General features: G+C 52.2%; 1 protein-coding gene across 1 annotated transcript in view; it reads right to left on the bottom strand.

The window, feature by feature from the left end:
- Positions 1-1,322: 1,322 nt before the first annotated feature.
- Positions 1,323-21,414, bottom strand: part of LOC101999920 (cholesterol 24-hydroxylase) — a 28,477-nt gene continuing 8,385 nt past the window's right edge. Inside the window, exons 2-15 of the mRNA XM_005343533.3 lie at positions 21,304-21,384; positions 20,586-20,667; positions 17,227-17,300; positions 16,769-16,855; positions 11,166-11,304; positions 10,447-10,557; positions 9,496-9,646; positions 9,282-9,344; positions 7,544-7,616; positions 5,408-5,492; positions 4,782-4,892; positions 2,952-3,040; positions 2,323-2,389; positions 1,323-2,065 (exon numbers count right to left, since the gene is read on the bottom strand). Coding sequence (XP_005343590.1) covers positions 1,895-2,065; positions 2,323-2,389; positions 2,952-3,040; positions 4,782-4,892; positions 5,408-5,492; positions 7,544-7,616; positions 9,282-9,344; positions 9,496-9,646; positions 10,447-10,557; positions 11,166-11,304; positions 16,769-16,855; positions 17,227-17,300; positions 20,586-20,667; positions 21,304-21,384 — 1,384 coding nt within the window. The 3' untranslated portion in view covers positions 1,323-1,894. The remainder of the gene's footprint in view (positions 2,066-2,322; positions 2,390-2,951; positions 3,041-4,781; positions 4,893-5,407; positions 5,493-7,543; positions 7,617-9,281; positions 9,345-9,495; positions 9,647-10,446; positions 10,558-11,165; positions 11,305-16,768; positions 16,856-17,226; positions 17,301-20,585; positions 20,668-21,303; positions 21,385-21,414) is intronic.

Genomic DNA, 21,414 nt, shown 5'->3' with positions numbered 1-21,414 from the left:
CATATGACGGTGACCCTGACTTTTCCATTTCCGGTCTCCTGGGAGGATTTGAGGCAATAAAGATGTAAAGACTCAGATTCAGCAATTACCAGTCCATAGCCAGAAGAAACTAACACAGGCGATTTGACGCTTCTGGAAAGATCTGGTCCTCCAGGTGGGGCCAGGTTGTGCCCCTACAGAGACCTGTGACCCTCTCAGGTAGGTGATGAGGGAGGTGCTTTCCTGTGGGGTCATGGCTGGCATGCATGGGGCAGGCAGTTGGCAGACTTCAGAGGTGGCCTGGGCAGGGTGGAGAAGTCGTGGTAGGACTGAGGAGAGAGAGAGTACCCTGTGACATGCCTAGGGACAAGGCTGGTGGGGACAGTGAGAAGTCAGGGATGGTTTTGCCTGTGAACACAGGCCAGGCCTGGCTCTTCTCAGTGAGCAGTGATTCTGGTCAGGGTGCGGGAAAGAGAGAGACGGGAGAGGATTACAACGGGAGCCTGACCTGCAGTTCCAGAGGTGTCCCCAGTCCCCTGCTGAGACCAAAGCTCTCTAATCCTTCAGAAGCTGAGGCCAAAGTCCTCCTGCAGGACAACCTGGGCTGGGGCAGGGACAGTCCAGGAACCCAGGCACACACTCCTATTTCCAGTGCACCCCAAGTCCCAGCTGTACAGAGCAAATCACTGTCTTCCTTAGCCTTGGCCTCTTCTTCTGTCCCTTGAAAACCTTCTGAGGGGCACCCTTAAGACTGCCAAGGACCACAGGAGGTAAGACCCTCACTGGTCTATACCTCCCCAGGGCACTTGATGGGTGAAGGCAGTTTGCTCCCAGTGGAGGAGGAGCTCGGACCATTCCCCCTGGGCTGGCCTAGAGCACATGACCTTCCAGGCAGCCTATAATAGGAAGGGCTTCCTCTACTTTGAGATCTGACATGCTCCCAAACATCAGGGTTGCCCAGAGCCTCCTCTGGCTAGGTCAGTAGGTACAGCACTATGCCCACAGGTGTCAGCAGGTGTGAGGCAGGTATGGATGTCAACCCCAACCACAAGCACCAGTCCCACACACACCCCTCAAATCAAGTTCTCAATGCCAGGACCCCTCCTGTAATCCCAGAGTCACTCAGCACCCTGCTGCACAGACTCTACCCATAGGGAGCTGGTTCCTGCTACAACAGGGCCCTTCTGGGAAAAGGCAGGCTTTTTGCACAGCGGTATTGCCTGGGCCTCTCTAGGGCTGTAAGCAGGCAGCTTCCAGAGTTGTGCCTGCCCCCAAGGAGCAACCTCATCACCCCATCCTGCATCCAGAAGAAAGGAGAGCACTGTGGCCTGGGAGGCCATTCATTCATGCAGTCAACACACATTTATTGGGCATCAACTCGGTTCCAGACCCTAGTTAGCAACAGGGGCCTCAGAGACAAAGTGCACACAGACCCTGCCCCGTGGCACTCACAGCCTGGCAGGGCAGCTGGTCACATGAGCAGACATTCACAATACAGTGTGGTCAGTGTGTTAGAGGTAGCACAAGTGACCGAGGGAGCAGAGAGGAGGGACCCTGGCCCGGCCGTGGGTAGCAAGGAGGGCTTCCTGGGGGATGTGTCACTTGAAGATTTTAGGGAGTGAGCAAGAGTTAGGGTGTCTCTTTTGAGGATGTGGCCAGTGCAGAAGTTCAGAGGTTCAGGAGAGACGATGGTGGGTGGTGGCAGTGGCTGGGAGTCAGGCGAGCCCACCAGAAAGGCTGAAGAGCCAGCAGATGACAGGAAGCACTGGGGGTGTGAAGCAGGCGAGGGTACAGGGCCCGCCAGGAGCCATCATGGAAGGCGGCAGAAGAAGGGTCAGGGGTGCCAGTGAGTGGCCATGGGCAGCAATTGGGACCAGTGAGGCCCTGGCCCGAGGAGTCTGAGCCTACCTGGGGCTCAGCAGGGTGGGGGTGGGGGTGCAGGCTGCCAGCCCCGGGGCCTCAGGGTGCACAGCACTGGGTCCAGTGGCTTGAGGGTAGCCTGCTCTTGCAGCCCAAAGCGTTGCCCAGGCACCAGCCGGAACTCAAGCCTCTGAAGCAGCTTGGCCATGACGACCTTCACCTCCATCTGTGGGGGGGGGGGGGGGGTAGGGCATGGAAAGGAGGAGGGAAGGAGGAGGGAGGTGGCAGTAAGAAGGTGAGAGATAGGGAAGCAGAGGAGACACGGGAAGGAGGACAGAGGGGAGAAAGAGGTAGGGGAGAAACAGAAGCATAGGCTCTCCTTCCCTTCTCCTGTCAGGCATGCTCAGCTCCACCCCCAGCCCCCACAGCATGGTCCCCACCCTGCAGTTTTTTCTTGGAGGCCCCAGGCCCTCCACCTCCTACCTGAGCAAACTGCTGCCCGATGCAGGAGCGGTGACCGAGGGAGAAGGGGAAGTAGGTAAATCGTGGCCTGCAGGGGAGAGGCCCTTCAGGGTCAGTACAAGAAGCAGGGTGTCCACATAACTGTCCCCTCCTACCACTAGGCTGGGGCCAGGAGCAGAGCCATCCTCAGGAAACTGCTGAGCTCTGCCCCTGGGCATGACAGTTAGTGTTAATCAACTTGGCAGAACTAGAGGTTGGGAGGAAGCCTGCCCAGTAAAGGATTATCTTGATTGCATTAGTGGGAAGCCCCGCCCGCTGTCTGTGGCACCATTCTTTGGGTAGGGCATCCTGGGAAGATGGAGAGTAGGCAAGCTCCGACACAAACATGCCCTATCCTCTCTGCTTCTGTGCTGGCTGTGCCACATGCTAGCCGCCTCAAATCTTTCCCCCTTAAGTCAATTTTGTCAGAGTATTTATCACGGCAACAGAAAAGAAACTTGAGACAGCAAGTGGCCCGATGTCCCTGAGCTGTGATGTCCCCGGCAACCCCCTCCCGGGGTTCTGGAGGAATGGATTCTGTGGGTGCAGGTGGTTCAGTCCAGAAGCCTTCTCCCACAGACCTCATCATGGCAGCTCACAGAGGGACTTACTTGGGCGCTCCAGGGCTGAAGCGGTCTGGGTTGAAGGTCAGTGGGTCTTCAAAGTAGGTGTCCATCCTCCCCATGACATAGGTGCTGAACTGCCGGGCAAAGGGGCTGGTTCCCAGGGTGTTCCCCTTGCACTTCCCATCCCACTGAAGCACCCCCCTCGGTTGATGTGGCACACAGCCCCTTTCTACCTATTTAGATAGGTGTGACATTCCACTGCCCCCCTGGAAAACCTCAAAGAGGAAGAGAGGGGACACTGTGATATAACCATTACCATCAGGGTATGCTGAACCACCCCATGCCTGGCACAGCCCTGTGGCAGCCACAGTGACCCCTGTGGTACAGATAACAGGCTCAGAGGCTTACCTGAAGACACCCAACAACTAAGTGGCCACACACTGAGGCCAGATGCTGGGAGGCACCTTCCTCCTGACCCCGGGAGGCTGACCCCTCCTTCACCTCAGGCTCACTTCAGCCTTCAGAACAAAAGCTGGGGAAGCTGCAGCCCCACCACCACCTTCACCTGAACTCACGGTGCCTCCTGGGAGAGCTGGTTCACCCCACACCCTGGGTCTTCAAGAGCTATGCGTCTAGCCCCAGAAAAGCAAGGTGTCCCCTAACTGGGCTGTGGGCACAGGCCATGCTGGGCCTGCCCACCTCACTTCCCCGTAGAACAGCAGCCTGGAGCTGAGCTGTGAAAGGGAGTGGCAGCATGAGGCAAGGGAGAAGAGCCAGGGATCACGATGAGCCAGGGGTATTTTCTGGGCATTATCCCACACAGGAATGGATTGACTTCGCACCTGACACCCAATACTAGGCAGGCAAAGATGATCAGGCTCACAGGAACCTGAGGCTAAGGCAGGGGTCTCCAGGAAGCTGGGGTGGGGCCTCCTCTCTATGTCAAAGCCTTGCATGCAGCCTCATCCGGCTTTGCTGCTCATTCCACCCCTGCTCACTAACGGCTCTTCTGAGCCCATGGCTATCTCTCTTAGCCCTGGCAGGGACAGCCTTGTGAGCACTGAGTGGGCACACCCACTCAGGATCTACCCACATCCACAGGCAGATCAAGGCAGTGGCAAATGCTAAGCTGAGTACAGCGATCATTCCTGGGGTGGACAAGGGGCATGCAGAGATGGGTGAGGGGGTTGGGGGTCAAGGGGCATGCAGAGATGGGTGAGGGGGTTGGGGGTCAAGGGGCATGCAGAGATGGGTGAGGGGTTGGGGGTCAAGGGGCATGCAGAGATGGGTGAGGGGTTGGGGAGCACTGCACACAATGAGCCCAGTGAGCGAGTGAAGTACACACAACAGAACTGCACACAGTTCAGTCGGATGCTACAGGCTGAGGGCAGGAGGAGCCACAGGGAGGAGAAGAGCTAAACCACATCTGCAAACTTTGGGTTTGGCTGAGAGACCCTGACTCAATGAGTAAGGTGGAAAGGGATTGAGGATGACGGTTCTTGACGTCAACCTCCAGCTTCCACATTCATGAGCATCCACATGTGTGCATACATCTCGCATCCATGCGTGCGCACATACATGCGCATGCACACACACACACACACTGAGTCACGGATGACCCCAAGAGCATTCCAGATTTCTCTCCTGCCAGCTCTTGGGCCCCAGGAAAGTGGCTAAGCCTTGCTGCCTGTGGAGCACTTCCTTTCTAGACCTGTCTGCTGGACACGTGAAGGGGGAAGAGGACCTGGCAGGGTCATAGGGACACTAAGGCAAATACGGGGCAGCCAGGAAAGTGGGTGTCATAACAGTAACAGACCCATGGCTATCCTGAACTCAGAGAGAGTCCCACATTGGCCACCCTGGGAACCCACGCACCAGGAGAGGAGTGTTCCCGGGGACTCTGACCCCATCGATCAGGGTCTCCTCCTCCAGCAGGCGAAAGGTGCCCCATGCTGGTGGGTACAGCCTCAGAGACTCTTTGAGGACCTACAGAGGACATGCAAGAAAAGAATGCAGGAGCCCAGGAGATCCCAAGGCCAGGAACAGTGCGCTCTGTCCCCATCCCATCCCACTGAACACACACCCCGTCCCAGGACGGCCCAGATTCCTAGAATATTACCCTTGCTGTCACTCTTGTGATCAAAGGACAAACTGAGGCCCAAAGGAGAAGGACACAGGGACAGTACTGTGGCCAGAAGGCAGGGCCCCTCTCCTCCCAGAGAATAACTGCCTAGGGCAGGGAGCCCTGGACTTGGTTGAACTGGAGGGGCCTGCTGAGCCAGCTCCAAGGGAAAAAGCTTTGGAACCAGCCTTGCCTGGAGGTCCAATTTCAGTCCTGGTTGCTAAAGGGTCACTTTCCACAACTGGCTGAATACTTGGGGGTGGGAGGACCTCTCCATCCTGCTGCTGAATCCAACGGAGCTTGGGCTCCAAGGAGGACCCTGTTGGCACGAGGCCAACTCCCCACATCTACCCAGAGGCAGTTCGCCCACATTGCACACCTGGGACAGGTACTGCAATCTTCCCAGATCCTCATAGTCCAGGTGCCTCTTGGAACCGACAACTTCGTCCACCTCGGCTTGCAGCCTGCCAGGTAAGACAGAGAAATTCGCCTCTGGGAGAGAAACCTCTGGCCTTTAAAGCAGAACTTTAAAGCAACAGGTGGAAAGGAGATCAAAGAGCAGGGCATGGGCTCCCAGCAGCACACACTGCCTGCCCCTTGGGAAAGGCAGCTACATCCAGCCCTGGGTCCTTAAACGATCCACTGCTGTTGTTGCTCAGAAGCAGCCTTGGGAAGGAACATACCCCACACAGCCCTTTACAGAGGATGCCCATCAGAGTGGACTGACAGCAGCTGCAGCCAGAGACAACGGCAAGAACGGCCCAGGGAGGCTGCAGCCTTAGATGGATCTGGACCACTTCACACCCATCAAGACGGCAGTGAAAATAAATACATAAAATTTCAAGACCTGAAAATAACAAATAACGTGGAGCCAAGGACGAGCTAGGAAGTGGGTGTAGCATGGGTGAGGACAAAAGCTGTGTAGCTAGCATGGAAAGCAGGGTGATAGCTCCCCACAAAATTAAAATCAGAATTACCTGTGGTAATTCTACCTCAGGGCATAAACCCACAAGCTCTGGAGGAGGTAACTGAAGAAGCAGCTGCATGCCCATGGTCACTGCAGCTAGTGGGCAGCAGACAATAGTCACTGCAGCCAGTGGGCAGCAGACAATACTCACTACAGCCAGTGGGCAGCAGACAAGTCAGAAGCTGCCCGGATGTCACCCTGCCCAGAGAAGCCAAGCTCCCTCCACCCCTATGATGGAGCCAGAGCTAGACTTCCAAAAACAAGGAAGGCAATTTTAACCTGGGCTCCAACACGCATGCGCCTTGAGGGCTCCATGCTGAGTTAACATAATGCAGGCACAGACAGACACACGCTGTCTGATGCTCCTTTTGCCGGACACCTAGATGGGTCAGCACCCTGAAGGCTGGGAAAGTGCAGCTGCTTAACGGGGGCAGAGATTTGAGGTGGGGACAGAAAAAGGCCCTGGAGTCAGGTGGTGGCCAGGCTTGCACCACAGTGTCAGTGCACTTGGTGTCCTTGGACATTGAGTTTAAAAATAGTTCAAATGTGACACATTTTCCCAGTATCTGGGATGGAACCTGAGCATTGCGTATGCTAGGCAAGTGCTCTGCCACTAGCAACCCCCAGTCTGCCTCAAAGTGCAGATTTCTAGTATATCTATACACACATGTGTTAATGCATATATATTTGCTTAAAATCCAATAAGTGATCTTTTTGGTATTTTGTATTGGTGTTTTGCCTGAATGTTTGTCTGTAGACCACATGCATGCAATGCCTGTGGATGCCAGGAGAGGGTCCTGGGTCCCTGGAACTTGAGTTACAAATGGTTCTAAGTTACCATGTGGGTGCTGAAAATCAAACCTGGTTCCTCTGAAAGAGCAGCCAGAGCTCTTAACCACTAAGCCATCTCTCCAGCCCCCAATAAGCTATATTATACCCTCACACCATCTGTCACTTCTACCCTTTGTGCTAGGATCACCAATGCTTCTAACAGGTTTGTTCCCCTTCCCAGGAGTTCCTACAGCACCTCGCATGGCCATGAACTCTGAGCTTGGCTCTGTCTGCTCTCTGACACTCTTGAAGCCAGCTAAGATCTGACTAGCTCAGGCACTACATCCCACCCTTCCCCCACTACCCTCCTTGGTCATGCCACCTTTAGGGCTGCTGGTCAGCCACAGCTGAGATGCTCTGTGCACGATGGGAGGAATGGGCCCACAGTTCTTGTTAGCCTAAAGCTCTTGATCTCTTGGCAAACAAAGACTCAGAACCAACAGTCCCTGGAGGAAATATTGCTGAGCTAGAGCAGTGGGGGGATCAATTGGGGCGGAGGGGCAGGGTGGATCCTAGATGGCTTTTCTGGAGGAGTGTGGGCATGTTCTCCAGGAGAAAGCAGAAAGTAAGGCCTGTAGGACAGGAAACAAATATGAAGGTCCTGGGGGAAAGGGAAGCAAAGCCCACTGGAGGGTTCCAGCCACAGCACGTGGGGACAGGGAGCCCTTGAAAAGACATCAGAAGAGCCCTTTACCACTTCTGAGGGCAGCTTCATACCTTGCCACGATCTCTGGCTGGCGAGACAGCTCCATCACCGTGAATGCCAGGTGGTTGGCAGAAGTCTCATGACCTAAGGAGGAAGGAGAGTCACTGCTCTAGGTGAAGCTGTAGGGGTTTCCCACTCCCTGCCTGTGAGCCCAGGTTCTTGGGAGCAGCCCTCCTCCCCCAGCTGTATATGAAAGAGACGGTCAATCTGTCTGTCTTTGCATTCCCTCTGCTGGCCAGTGGGTGGGTAAGCCTGCCCCATGCCTCCACTTAGATCCTCTAAAATCCACTCCTTCCATCCTCTGCAGCTGTCCCCATTTCACAGAGAAGAAAGCTAAAGGGATGTGCATGGAGACACACACCTTTAATTCCAGCACTTAGGAGGCAGACGCAAGAGGATCTTTCTGAGTTTGAGGCCAGCTTGGCCTACACAGTGTCTCAAACAAAACTGAAGCTAAGAAGAAATTAAAGTTGGAAGTGTTTGAGCCCAAGTCCCTGCCCTGACCAGGCCTCTGTGTGCCTACCCAAAGCTTTCTGCAACCCCAGAGGCCCCTTCAGTCACAGGGGCTGACAGGAGACCTCCCCAACCAAAGGCCAGGGGTCCTTTCAGGAGAGCTGAGGTCAGGAAGGATGTCATCAAGTCGACAGGGTCAAAACTCTCTAAGGGTGGCTGGTGGGAGGAGGAGCACTGAGTCACATGAATGCACTTCCGAGGGGCAAATAGCTCAGCAAGTAGCCACCAGTGATGAGCCAAGCCATCTCACAGTCAGCTGGCACAGGGAGGTGAGGCCACCTGCTCCTAGGGTCTCAGCCAGGACAGCCCTGGGCTGCCTGAGCTGTGAGCAGCAGAGCGCCCCCTCCTGGGCCCCCTGGCTCCACACAGGCCAAGGCTTAGTATGGTCTGTGAGGACAGGTGGAAATGTGGGTAGCACCAGCCATCCCAGCTTGCAGAGGGGAAAATGAAGTTCAGGCTCTCCAGGAGTTCCACATTGGCCCTAGCCTTTGGTTGGGGAGGTTTCCTGTCAGTCTCTATGATACCATGCTTTTGACCTCACGTGGGCATAGTGCCCTACAGTCCAGCTCTGACATAGCCTCTACATGGGCTTCTGCCCCCCTTGCCACATCCCATCCAAGTGGCAGAACATGTCTGTCTACTTCGGCCATTGTCCCTCTTCTGTTCACCTTATACCCTCCCAGCACGTGGCATTTGTTTATCTTGTCCCATCTGTGAGGGTCCCTGCTGCACAGGGCCATGGGAGTGTTCACACCACAGTCGCACTACTGTAGAGCAGGGAATCCTCATGGTGGGGGAGACAGCCCTCAGCAAATCAACTCGGATAATACGGCCTCACACATCAGGAAGAGCTGGCAGTCATGAGGATGCTTTCCACTTGGGCAATCGCTGAAGGCTTCTGGGAGGAGGAGGTACCTGCCAGATTGCTGGTGGGGGGGAGTGAGAAGGGGCTTTCTAGATCAGCAATAACCCAATAAGAAGATGAACAAATGATGTTCTTGGTACACATCTGAATAAACCTGAAATGAGGGAATCCTAAATTTATAGCCAAGCTCTCCTGAGCCAAAGCAGTCAGTTTCTCAAACAGCCCAGTCAACAGCTAGGTCACCAGGACAGCAAGCAGACAGGCTCCTCCCCTGTGACCTGCAGGGAGCTAGGCTCAGACAGCCCCTGAAGTCGGTAAGGGTTAAGGTATTCGGAGCAAAGCTTGGGTCATCCACAACACAAGTTACGCACCCGCAATGAAGAAGGTAACAAAGTTGTCCAGCAGGACCTGGTCGTCCTGGGCTCCCTCTTCAGCTGAAAGGCAAGGACACGCTCAGACCCACGGCAGCCCTGGCTCCCAAGCACCCTTTTCTCTGAAGCCAGAGGCAAGGGTGAAGAGCGTGGATGGTGGGACCTGAGCACTCCCAGCCCACCCAGCCCAGCTCCTTGGCGTCCCTGCCCGCACCTTTGAGAATCTGCGTGAGGATGTCTGCGGGCACGTCCTCACCCCTCTTCAGGGCCTCGCGGCGGCGCTGCACCCAATCCTTCCCCACCTGGCGCAGCAGACGGATGCTCTCTCGGATCTCCCGCAGCTGCTTTCTCTTCCCGGGCATGAACTGAAGGAAAGCCCTAGCTCAAGACGGCCCTTAAGGTCCGCAGTTCCCTCCCCCACTCCCACCCAGAAATCCATACAGCAATGTGCCAGGGAGAACGTGAGAAAATTCTAGAAAAGACCAAGCAGCCGGGCAGACCAGAACAAGATGACAGGCTGTATCCAAGCATGAGCTTCCCCCTCCTGCACCAAATCCCTAGAAATGATGGGAGGAGAGGCCCTTCCACCTCCATGCAGCGCTGGGAAGAAAGGGCCCTGAAGGAGGGAGACAGTGAGGGCTGTACTGGGAAGGAGAAGTCAGGGCCGGGCCAGAGGGAAGTGAAGAAGAATCAATGGCTGAAAAGATGGGGTGGCATTTGGGGCTGCAAGCTCAGAGACTGAAGGCCCCCAGGAACAGATTGGCTCAGGAATCACCTTTCCCCTTTCTTCCTCTTCATGTCTGGAATAAGGAAGTGATAGCTGGAGCTACAACAGCCATCTATGACAATGGAGTGAGGTGCTGAGGACAGTGGGACACAAAGACAGAAGAGTCCGGGAACAGCTGACATGGTGAAGTCATCATAGCACCCCAGAATGCCTGCTTTGGGGATCGTTTAACACAAGACAAAAATTAACTCCTGACTTACATTAAGCAGCTTTGATTTTGTCCTTCCAATTTTAGGTAAAGCATGCAAATCTGGATTCAGAAGTCATTTTGGACACACTGGCACCCAAAACACATTCTGAAAAAGCCACTGAGGGAGGTGCATCGGCACACCCAGAGGCACGACTACCACATGGTCACCACGGAAGAGCAGGCAGTACCTTCGCCAGGGTGTTACGGGATGCACTGATACCCTCCAGCATAACCTTCACTGCCTGGGACAGGGGTTTCTGGGCACCCAGGAGCATGCTGGTCTCCATCCCAAAAGCTGCCTGTGAGGAGAGAAAGCTGAAGTCAAACCTGGAGACACAGGGAACGGCGCATCCACACAGAGACTGGCATATGCACCTGGAAACCTGGGCCTTGGCTGGACCACCCACACCTGACAGAGACCCAGGAAGAATCCCACCCCAAGGGAAGTCCTGAGGTGTTAGTGGACAGTTTCCGTCCCACCCCCACCCAATGCTGTTTCTCTCTGAGCTGCAGCCTTGCACGCGCACACACACACACACACACACACACACACACACACACACACACACTGCACTGTTCGCAACTCCATGGCTGCCCTCAGACATGCTTTGTGCTATCTGATTACCAAGTCTACTGTGACTGGCCCAGCCATATCCCACAGAGGAGCAGAGGATAAGAAAGACAGGAGGGCCAGCTGAAGTCAGTCCCAATAACCTGGGGGTGTCTTTCTGGAGATGAAGTCAGAACCCCAATCTCACACTAGGTCATTTTGAACAACCAAGGAGACAAAACATGAAAACTATGTGGAGCACAGAAGAGGAACAGCAGAGCTACAGAACGAAGAAGAGAGAAGGGGACCCCCTCTGTGCCCCAGCCTCGCCCCCTGCTGGCCAGCACCACCCATTACCTTGGCCAGGATATCGATGGTGGCACAGGTCAGCATGTCCTGCATGGACACCGGAGTCTGCCCGTCGGCCTTGGCTTCTAGGATTTCCACCAGCTGCTCCGCCTTCTCGTTGAACGTCTCCATCAGGCTAACCAAGGAGCTGGGAAAGCAGTACAGGAGTCCCCTGGCTGGCCACCCTGTCCCCTGCACTCTGGCCCTCCAGCCTCCCAAACTAACCCCAGAATGAGACTGGAGTTAGAGCAGCTGAGCCCAGCCCTGAGTGGACACCGTGCCCTTGCCCTCATCTCAACGGTTTCATAGGTCCTCTGCCAATGTGGTACCCCCACTCTGACTCCAAAGGGACATGACAGTGCTGAACTTCTGGGGTCCTCTATGGTCCTAAACAAGCGGTCCTGACTCCCTTCTTGCCCCTCTGTTTGCACTGTCTGTTCCCCTACAGGCCTGTGCCAGGATACCATTTGAAGTCTTTGGTTTTCCCATTTCACTCCTGTCCCTGAGCAGGCACAGGACCTAAGTCTATATGGAAATGAGACCCCAGATGAGTTGCCATCTGCAACTCAGCTCCCAAAGGCACTGTGTTCTCTGCCCTGGCACATGCCCCAGGCACAGCCTCTAGAAAGGTTTGTGGAAGGTAAAACCCCAAACTCAAAAACGGCAACCACAGGAGGCAGGAAGGGAGTGGCTCATTTTCCATTACATGCTTTTTACCAAGAGAAATGATGGTTACAGTTAAACGCGTTTAATAGTAAGCTGAGAAAAGGGTAATTTTTGCCCTATCCTTTTAAGGTTTATATATTTTTATGTGTATGGGTGTTTTGCCTGCATGTATATAAGTGGGCCACACACATGCCAGGTACTGGTACTTGAGTGTACACATGCATACACACACAGGGACACACATGAGGAGGTCAGGGGATAACCAGGTCCTCTACAAGAGCATCAAGTGTTCTTAACCACTGAGCCACCGCTCCAGCCCCCTTTGTCCTATATTCTTTTTTTTTTAAGATTTATTTATTATACATACAACTTTCTGCCTCCATTTATACCCACACACCAGAGGAGGGCATCAGATCTCTTTACAGATGGTTTGGATCCACCATGTGGTTGCTGGGAATTGAACTCAGGACCTCTGGAAGAGCAGACAGTGCTCTTAACCACTGAGCCATCTCTCCAGCCCCTGTCCTATATTCTTAATCTGGAAATTTACCTGGAAATTTGGAATTATTTCTAAATAGGAAACTTTTTAAACATTAGCAAGGAAGTATGAAAGAGAAACAAAAAGAACATTTTCTTGATTGGGAAAGAAACTTCTCTGGGGCCTCACCTGCTTGCTGTGACTCTCCCCTGACTGCAGCCAGCTAAGCATCTTTTTTTTTGATTTTTCTTTTTTTTTAAATTTATTTATTATGTATACAATATTCTGTCTGTGTGTATGCCTGCAGGCCAGAGGAGGGCATCAGATCTCTTTACAGATGGTTGTGAGCCACCATGTGGTTGCTGGGAATTGAACTCAGGACCTTTGGAAGAGCAGGCAATGTTCTTAACCTCTGAGCCATCTCTTCAGCCCCCCAGCCAAGCATCTTATGCCCAGTCTTCCTCAGAAGCATCTCTTGGTACCCTTCCTCTGACTCCCCCCTGACTGCAGCCAGCTAAGCATCTTATCCTAGTCAGACTTCCTCAGAAGCACCTCTTGGTACCCTTCCTCTGACTCCCCCCTGACTGCAGCCAGCTAAGCATCTTATCCTAGTCAGACTTCCTTGGAAGCACCTCTTGGCACCCTTCCTGGCCAGTCTCAAAATCTTGGAAGCAACTGTTGCTCTTAGGGGAAGTTAAAACTCCAACCCCTAGGGAAGGGAGGGGCAGACTCTGTGCCCCTAAAGACATCTGTCTGCAACAGCATCCTCCTGCAAAGAACAACACTCCAACCCGCTATTACACACAAGTCCCTCCACCGTCCTCCCTCCTGTCAGTTCCTGGACACCTGACCGGCTTCCAGAGTGTCCTCAGGATAGTCTCTCTCAGGCACCGATACATGCACCTAATGCTTTGATTTCTCTTCATCTGCTCACACGGTCTGTGGGGATGCATTGAATGACCGTTCTCTTTCTTTTTAGCCATCAGCTTGGTGAACTAGGTGGGCAGTGTGTGGCTGGCCAACGCTGACGCTCTGGCCATCACTGTAAGCAGAACCAGCTGCTGCAGTGCAGCCCCAGCGCTGTGGTCTTTCATTCTAAGCATCTATTGACTGTGTGTATATGCACGTGCACAGCATACATGGGCGTAGGTGCACATAGAGAGGCAGGAGGGTAACCTGGGGGAATTGGTTCTCTCCTTCCACCAAGTGGCTCCCAGGAATCAGACTCAAGTTGCCAGGCTTGGCAAGCAAGACTCACTGAGCCATCTTGCTAGCCCCAACACTCTTCGTCTTTCTGGGAGAAAAACAAAACAAAACAAAACAAAAAAGCCCTACACCAAGGTTTTCTAGTAAAAGTAAAATCCAGGAAGCAGGGAGTGCAAATGTGTGCTCACAGTTTTGTTTAAAGTGTGCGGTGACATTCTATGGGGATGACGGCTGGAGACTGAGCCATTGTGGCTCCTATATTTAAAGTGTGCAGTGACATTCTGTGGGGATAAAGGCTGGAGACTGAGCCATTGCGGCTCCTTTATTTCCTTCATTGGTGAGTTAGGACTTACCAGCCTCTCAGTGGTCCATAGTCTCTTCCCTACAGCCTAATAAGGTAGGTGTTTAAAAGAAATAGTTCTAAGATGGCATCTTAACATCTGGTGAGAGCTCCCCAAAATGCAAATGAGCATCTTGCCACCGAGCGGCTACCTTAGAGTGCCAAGATGGCGTACTTGGCACTGTGTCTCAGAACAGTGGCCTTTTTGTTCACGGGTATAGAGTGAATGCACAGTGTATGTGAGCATGCACATCTGTGTGAGCGCGTGTGGAGTCCTGAGGCTGGCATGGGGTGTCTTTCCCTACTGTTCTGCACCTTCTGTGTGGATGCAGGGTCTCTTACTGAATCCAGAGTTCACTGTTTGAGCTAGTTTAGCTAGCTAACTTGCTCTGTGAATTTTCTGCCTCCATCTCCCAGGGACTGAGATTACAGGTGAGCCTCTACCCCCACCCAGATTGGGGGGCCTAAATTATGGTCTTCATGCTTGCATGGCAAGAACTTTACCTGCTAATCTATTCCCCAGCCCCCAGAGATGTCTTTCAGTGCCTTGGGAAGCAAGGAATGAAATTCAGTAGTAGTCAGAAATGGGTCTTTGCTGCAGGAGTCAAGAAGACTGTCCTGCAGCTTTCCTTTTTTAGCATTTATTGTGGAAGAAGCAACTTGCAGGAGTTGGTTCTCTCCTTCTAAAAAAAAAAAATGTGTCCAGGAATTGAACTTAAGCTTGGCGGCAAGCGTCTCCACTGTCTGAGCCAGCCCATTGGCCCAATCCTAATGTCATGACCCTGTGGTTAGAGCCGTCTGATTTGGAATTGATGCTCCCCTCATAACTGGGGCAGGGATCACGCACTCAGCTGGCTTGTGCAGCCGGCTCTCAGTCTCCACTGTTACTCCTTTTCATCCTCACTTTGGCAGCATGCCAGTAAGGTCCAGACTTGGCCAATTCCTCCGATCTCTCATGGGCATTCTTGAAGAGTTTGTGGGGTACCTTGTGCTGCGTGGGCACACAAGTTACGGACAGGGATTTCTCCTATTTCTTGGACTCGTGATCTCATGAGAGTAATCGGTGAGACAGACAGTACTGCCTGGGTGTGGCAGGAGCCAAGATAAGGGTATGAGCTCAGCCCTGGGGAGGGATACCTCAGCTGGGTATCAAACAGGCAACAGGAATTCCCTAGGGGAAGTACACTGAGACCGTGTAAACAAGAACACGATAGCTCCAAGGTGGTGGGAGTAAGAAGCTAGCAAAGCTGGGACAGACTAGAGTGAGGGGCTGACTTCCATCTTTCAGTTAACAAGTGACTCACTAAGGCTACCAGGCAGTGGGCTGGGACAGGTCTGAGTTTTATTGACATCTGTCCCACGCAGCGAGGAGGATGCATTGAAGGAAGGAGATGGGAGTCAGGGAGGTCACAGGAGAGGCTACATGCACACAGACCCCACAGATTATTCATACTCTAGAATTTAGAGGGACCTTACAGCCAGAAACCTTGATGGGCCCCTCAGCTTACACCTAAACAAAGTTAGGTGTATCTATGGGGCAGACCAGCAGCATGTACCCTGGGTGTGACTGTCACTCTGTGGCTACAAGAAGACAGACTCGAGTCTCATCCTGAGATAACAAGCAAGCCCAGGATACTGTGCACAGTGACACTCAGGAGGCAGAGGCAGGCAGATCATTTGTGAGTTTGAGGCCATCCTGGTCTACACAGTGAGTCCCAGGACAGCCAGAAATACATAGCGAGACCCTATCTTAAAAAACAAAACAAAGCAAAACCAAAAAAACAAAACAAGAAAAGGAAATCACATAAACCTATACACACATCATAGAATTAATAACAAATACAGATGTATGCATATATCTGTATAGGCAAGTATCTATAGAAAATAATTAATGTATAAATATATATATATGAATGCACTTTTCTTGTTTGAGACTGGGTCTTGACATGTAGTCCAGGCTAACCTAGAATTTGCAGTCTCAGTCTCCTGGGTGCTGGAGTTATAGGCAGGCACTACCATGCCCAGCCTAATAAACATGTATATACATGTATACACAAAGACATATAACAAAACTATAAATCAAATCATGGCTCTAACAACAAGCCAATATGAGTAAAAAGTGTTTTTTTATAAATTTAAAAGAATTTTTTTCCTAAATTTGAAATTACATCAAAGTAAAACTTTACCTCTCTCAGAATGTTGGATACACACTCAGCATGCTACGGTATGACTACCAATGGTATTTATGCCCAAGGGAAACAAAGGCACATGCTCACACAAAGCCTGTGTTGATGTGTCCTGGTGGCACTGCTCACGAAAGCTCCATAGTGGAGACAACCCAATGCCTGCTAGCTGAATAAACAACATGCTGCAGCTATATGGTGGAGCACTATTCAGCAGTCAAAGGAACTACATATTAGTATAAGTTATCAACCTCATTCTCAGTGAGAGGAAACAGACATGAAGGAGCACACACTGGGATGACCCATATATGTGATATGTCGAGAATCCGACATGGTTAGTGGTGATAAGAATTAAGGAGTGATGGTGGCACTAAAAATTGTTGAATGATATATTTCAGTATATGGAATGTGATGTACAACTCAATAAAAGAGCTATTTTCAAAAATATCATCAAGAATTTTATTAAAAGTTCAATAAAATAAGAAACCCAGAGTCTGGGTGGGTTTGTTTTGGCTAGCAGGGACTCCACCCTTGTCCCCACCTCTGGCTGTTGGGGTCACGCAGCCCTTGTTCCCCAGCTAGCCATATGGGGGCCTGTCTCAGCTATCCCTTCGCACCTCTGGTGTCCCCAAACATCTCTTCAGCTGGGTGAAGCTCCTAAATGAGGTCTCCCCACCAAAGAGCCCTCTCCAGCCAGCATTACCCCTAGCCAAGCAGGGCCCCCTCCCAGCATGCTCACCTGCGGCTGAAGGCCAAGTCCATGACTCTCCTCTGCTTGTACCAGCGCCCATAGTCACATTCAGACACCAAGCCCTGGCCAAACAGTCTGCAAGAGACAGGAATTGGGTGCCAGAAGGAAGGTGGGCACGGGGTCACCTGTGAGGTGATGGCTCCTCACACTGTGGATGGAGCCAGTTCACGGTGTCAGTGTGGGTGAGGGAGTCCATTTAGCACAATGAAAAGGAAGTGTGATGTGTGTTTCAAAACATCATTGACATCCTACAAACCTGCCATTTTTACAGATCAATCTAAATAAAGAAATGAGCAAGGTGACCCTGTGTCCCAGCATCAATAAACTCCCATGCTACCGTCTGTCCCCAGAGGGGAAAAGGCATTAATGCCAATGACAAGAGCGGGGTGGCCATGCACAGGGTAGTCATCGTGCGTGTAGCTCCCGGTGGATCCTAGGGTCCTTACCTCTCCCCAAACACAGTCTGAATCGCCCGGTACATCTTGGAGTCCTTGTTGTACTTGGTGGACATCAGGAACTTCTAAATATCCCCCCAAAACAACACAGTCCATGAGAGGCTGCCCTCAACAGCATGCTGACACCAGCTCTGCCCCGGCCCCAAAGGGAACGCAACAAATACATGGCCTAGTAGACTGTCACACACCCAGGAGCTTTTAACTGTCTTTAAGAGAGCAGTTGTAGAGGGATATAGAGAGGGGTCCAGAGATGCTGGGACTTGTGCTGTGATCACAGCTGGAGTGGGCATGGGACCTTATACCATGCCTTCCAAAGCAATGTGAAAGAGGCCCACACTGGTGAAGCCTTTGACACATAGGAGAGACCCTCAGAATACATGCTCTGTCATCAGCCCCAAGCCAGCCTCAGAGGAAGAAGGACTTTCTGGGAGAAGGGAAAACTTGCCTCTCAAGAGCTATGTGGCATCAATATTGATGTTACCCAACAGCCTCATGGGCAGTGGGGCCCAGTGAAAATGGCTTGGGCTGGGCTCAGCATCCTGCTCCATATTTGCTAACGCCACCACCCTGGATGGGTTGGTCCTGTCTGAGGATGATGGTGAAAGGTGCCTGCCTGGTCCAGGTTGTAGTGGGGAGTAAGTTAGCTCTGTAGCAAAAGAGCTGAAAACGGTGCCTGGTACACAGCAAGCACTCAATAAATGCCAAGGACACGCCAACATCCTGCAGTTCACTTCCTACTCCACCGACCCTCAGATACACAAGCTGTTTTATGTTCACCTTACGCACAGATGGAAAAACAGAGATTGGAAACTAGCACACAGGACTTGGGATGCCGCTGAATTAGAGTGCTTGCCCGGTGAGCACAAAGCCTGGGATCCGCAGTGCCCAGGGGATGGTGGTGGACACCTATAATGCCAGCACACGAGGTGGAGGCAGGACAGTCAGCAGTTCAAGATCATCCTTGGCCTCATAGTGAGTTTGAAGCCAGCCTGTGCTATGTTAGACTCTGTCAAAAAACCAAAACAACAAAAGCTTGAAGAAAGGTAATGTTTGGGTGGGTACAGGTGAACCAGGCAATCTGCAGCCAGGTGAATGGAGAGAACTCTGGGTTCTAAGGTACACTCCAGCTGTGATGTGTGAAGTGGGGCGGGCAGTGGAGTCCACAGGGCCCAGTCAGAGACTAAGTTTCCAGGGCTACTAGCTTCTGTGGACTCCGCCCCAGGGTCTCACACCAAGCTTTCAGTTAACAGGAATCCCCAGAGGTGGCTGACTTTGTACCATGAGAGACGTCAGAGTCTCTCACCCAACCCAGAGACCTCAGTCCCACCCCACACACTTCAGTTTATAATTCAAGCTCTGTCATCACCCACCTGGCCAAGACCATGCCAGCAAATGTCACCTTCCTACTCCTCTCAAAGGTCCTCCACATCTGTGTGCCCTCCTCCACTAAACTAGAGTCCCCACCATGGAGATGTCACCCCCAGGATCTCCCACAGCCTGCTGTCCCAGAGGCTGAGGATCCATGACTGACTCTTGAGCTGAGCTTTGGGGGTGGAAGACATACACAGGGAAACCCCCACACCTTACCTCTTCCTCTGGTCACCTCTACTAATGTCACAGGTGAGGCAGTAACAGCTAGGGACTTACTGCTGCAAATAACCAGAAAAGTTGGCAAAAGGAAATGTATAAAGTGCATATTTTCAGATGCTCTGACAAGCAATGCGGGATTGTGGAGCAGAAGGACAGAAAAGTAAGGCAAGGACGGGCACGGTGACTGAGGGCCATCCTAGCTCTCCACCCAGCCAATTCCAGGACGAAGGCACTAAAGGAGCCCCAGATACAGCCCAGCAGCCTGCTAAGTGGAACAGTCAGAGGTTAGGCTCCAGGCAGGCCACAGGAGGCTGGCAGTTTGAGGCCAGCACTCTGAAGCGGAGCTGTGTGTGGAAAGAGCTCCTGAGGGCTGCATGCTGCTTCGTGAACACGCACGTGCGCACACACGGTGACACTGCGAAACCTGAGCTGACAGAATGAATGGGCAGCCATCGGCTTTGAGGGTTTCGGGGCTCACACACACAACAGGTGGCTGAGGTTGCCTGGCCCAGAGCACACCAACCTCAGACACAAGCTTCAGCAGAGGACAGAGTGGCTCTTCCCTTTACAGAGGGGCTGCCTCAGCCCAGAGTCAGGTCTGTTCTAGCCTTCACTACAGACCCTCAGTCAAGGCTGGAATGGACCAGACTCGTCTGCAAGGATGGAGTTTAGCATCCTGTAACAAAGCGAAACAACGAATAAAAAAGAAGTTTTTTTGAGACAGGGTCTCACTCTGTAGCTCAGCTGACCTGGTGCTCACAATGTAGGCCAGGCTGGCCTTAAACTCATACAGATCTCCTGCCTCTGTCTCCAGAGTGCTGGGATTAGAGGAGCGCACCACCACACCAGAGAAATTTGTATTTTTAAGTAATTTTATCTTTGTTCTTGATGCCATGGTTGTCCAATCTGTCCCCTGATGTGTCCATGAAGTTCTAGTTTGGGGTTTGGGTTGAGCTCAGTGGTGGTGCCCTTGTAGGACCCAGGCCTTGAGCTTTATTACCAGCATTACCAGAGCGATACAAAATGAAACCCACTAATACTGCGCTGGAAAGATGGCTCAGAGGTTAAGAGCACTTACTGTTCTCACCAACAACCTGAGTTCAATTCCCAGCACCTGAGTCAGGTAGCTCACAACTACCTTTACTCCAGCTCCAGAGGATACAAGCCCTTTTCTGGGTTCTATAGGCATCTGCACTCACATGTACAGACCCATATAGAGATGCACAAATACACACGTAGTTAAAAACAAATCTTAAACACACACACACACACACACTGAATTGTACTTTGTCTCTCTCAGGGTCACCACAGCCACCCTGCATGCGGAGAGCCACACTCACAAGTCCGCTATGGGAACAGCGCCATCTACTGAGGCGTTGCTGTGTGCCAGACATGGATTAGAGGGCTCGCACATATCAATCCAGTCCAGTTCTTAAGCCATCTTGTGAGAGACTGTTGTACAGGTGAAGAAGCAAACTGGGGCCCAGAAAAATGAGGCCACTTGCCCCAGGTCATATCTGAGTTCTCTTGTGTAGGAGGTGGGTGCCTGCACCTGCCCTTGCACCAATATGGCCATGGCCATCTCTGGGGAGATTAAACTTATCGTGTGGTTGGAGTACACAGAGAAGCCTGTAATAATACATCAGTGCTTGGAGAGGACTCACACAAGGTTGGCTAGAAGGGCAATATTGGTTCCTAGAGCCCACTGTCACCCGCAAACCAGGGAAAGGGAAGGACAGCACAAGGGAGCCATGTCCTACCTTGACTGATTCAGGACTCGTGACGATGACTGAGGTTTTGTGGAAGACATTGACTCTCACAACAGGACCATACTTCTTTGCCCTGGGAACCAAAGTGAATGTCAACTCCCCAGGCCTGAATACCATCAACCCTGGCTCAGCCAGTCCCCACTGTCAGGAGGAGCAGAAACATCGCATTTCAAGAGACACTCAGCCCTAGTTGCAAGAGCTTCTTCTGGGGCCCAGGAGGCTTGGTGCGATGCATGTGTCTCTTCTCTGTTGTTAACTCATTGCTATGTCAAGACTCCCTTAACCTCACTTTTCACACCACGAAAGGAGAGGTGAAATACCCTCCTCTGCCCACAAAAGCTTGTGCCAGGAATTAAGCAATATCATGTGATTAAGAAGTGCTTTGAAAGATAGACAATAACCCCTCAAACAATAATTCACCAGAGGCTTAGAGAGTCTAACAGCTGTTCTAAGGTTCTTCAGTTGTTCAACAAAAGTCTTGGCTTCACATTGCCTCATCTGCCTCTGTGCTCAGGGATGCTGCCGAGGCAGGTGTGCCCTGGGGAAGGTCAGGGGCTGGGAGTGCCCAGCTGGGAAAAACTGACCTGGGGTACGAACTGGGAGTGAGTCGGGGCACGGTAGGTAGCCTGGGAGTTTCTGTGGTGGGTTAGACAAAGTGGGGTTCCCACTGAGAGATGCAGGGTAAGAACAAGAGCAAGTTGGAACTCACCAATCCAAAAACACATCTTGGAGCACACGGCCACAAGCTTCGTCCTTTTTCCAAAAATAGGGGAGATGTCCAAGAAGGAAGCTAGAAGAAAGGGGGACATCAGGCCTGGCG

The sequence above is a fragment of the Microtus ochrogaster genome, chromosome 1 (assembly GCF_000317375.1).
Source record: "Microtus ochrogaster isolate Prairie Vole_2 chromosome 1, MicOch1.0, whole genome shotgun sequence".
NCBI lineage: Eukaryota > Metazoa > Chordata > Mammalia > Rodentia > Cricetidae > Microtus > Microtus ochrogaster.
The sequence above is the reverse complement of the archived record's forward strand: the minus strand, read 5'-3'. Positions and strand labels throughout refer to the sequence as shown.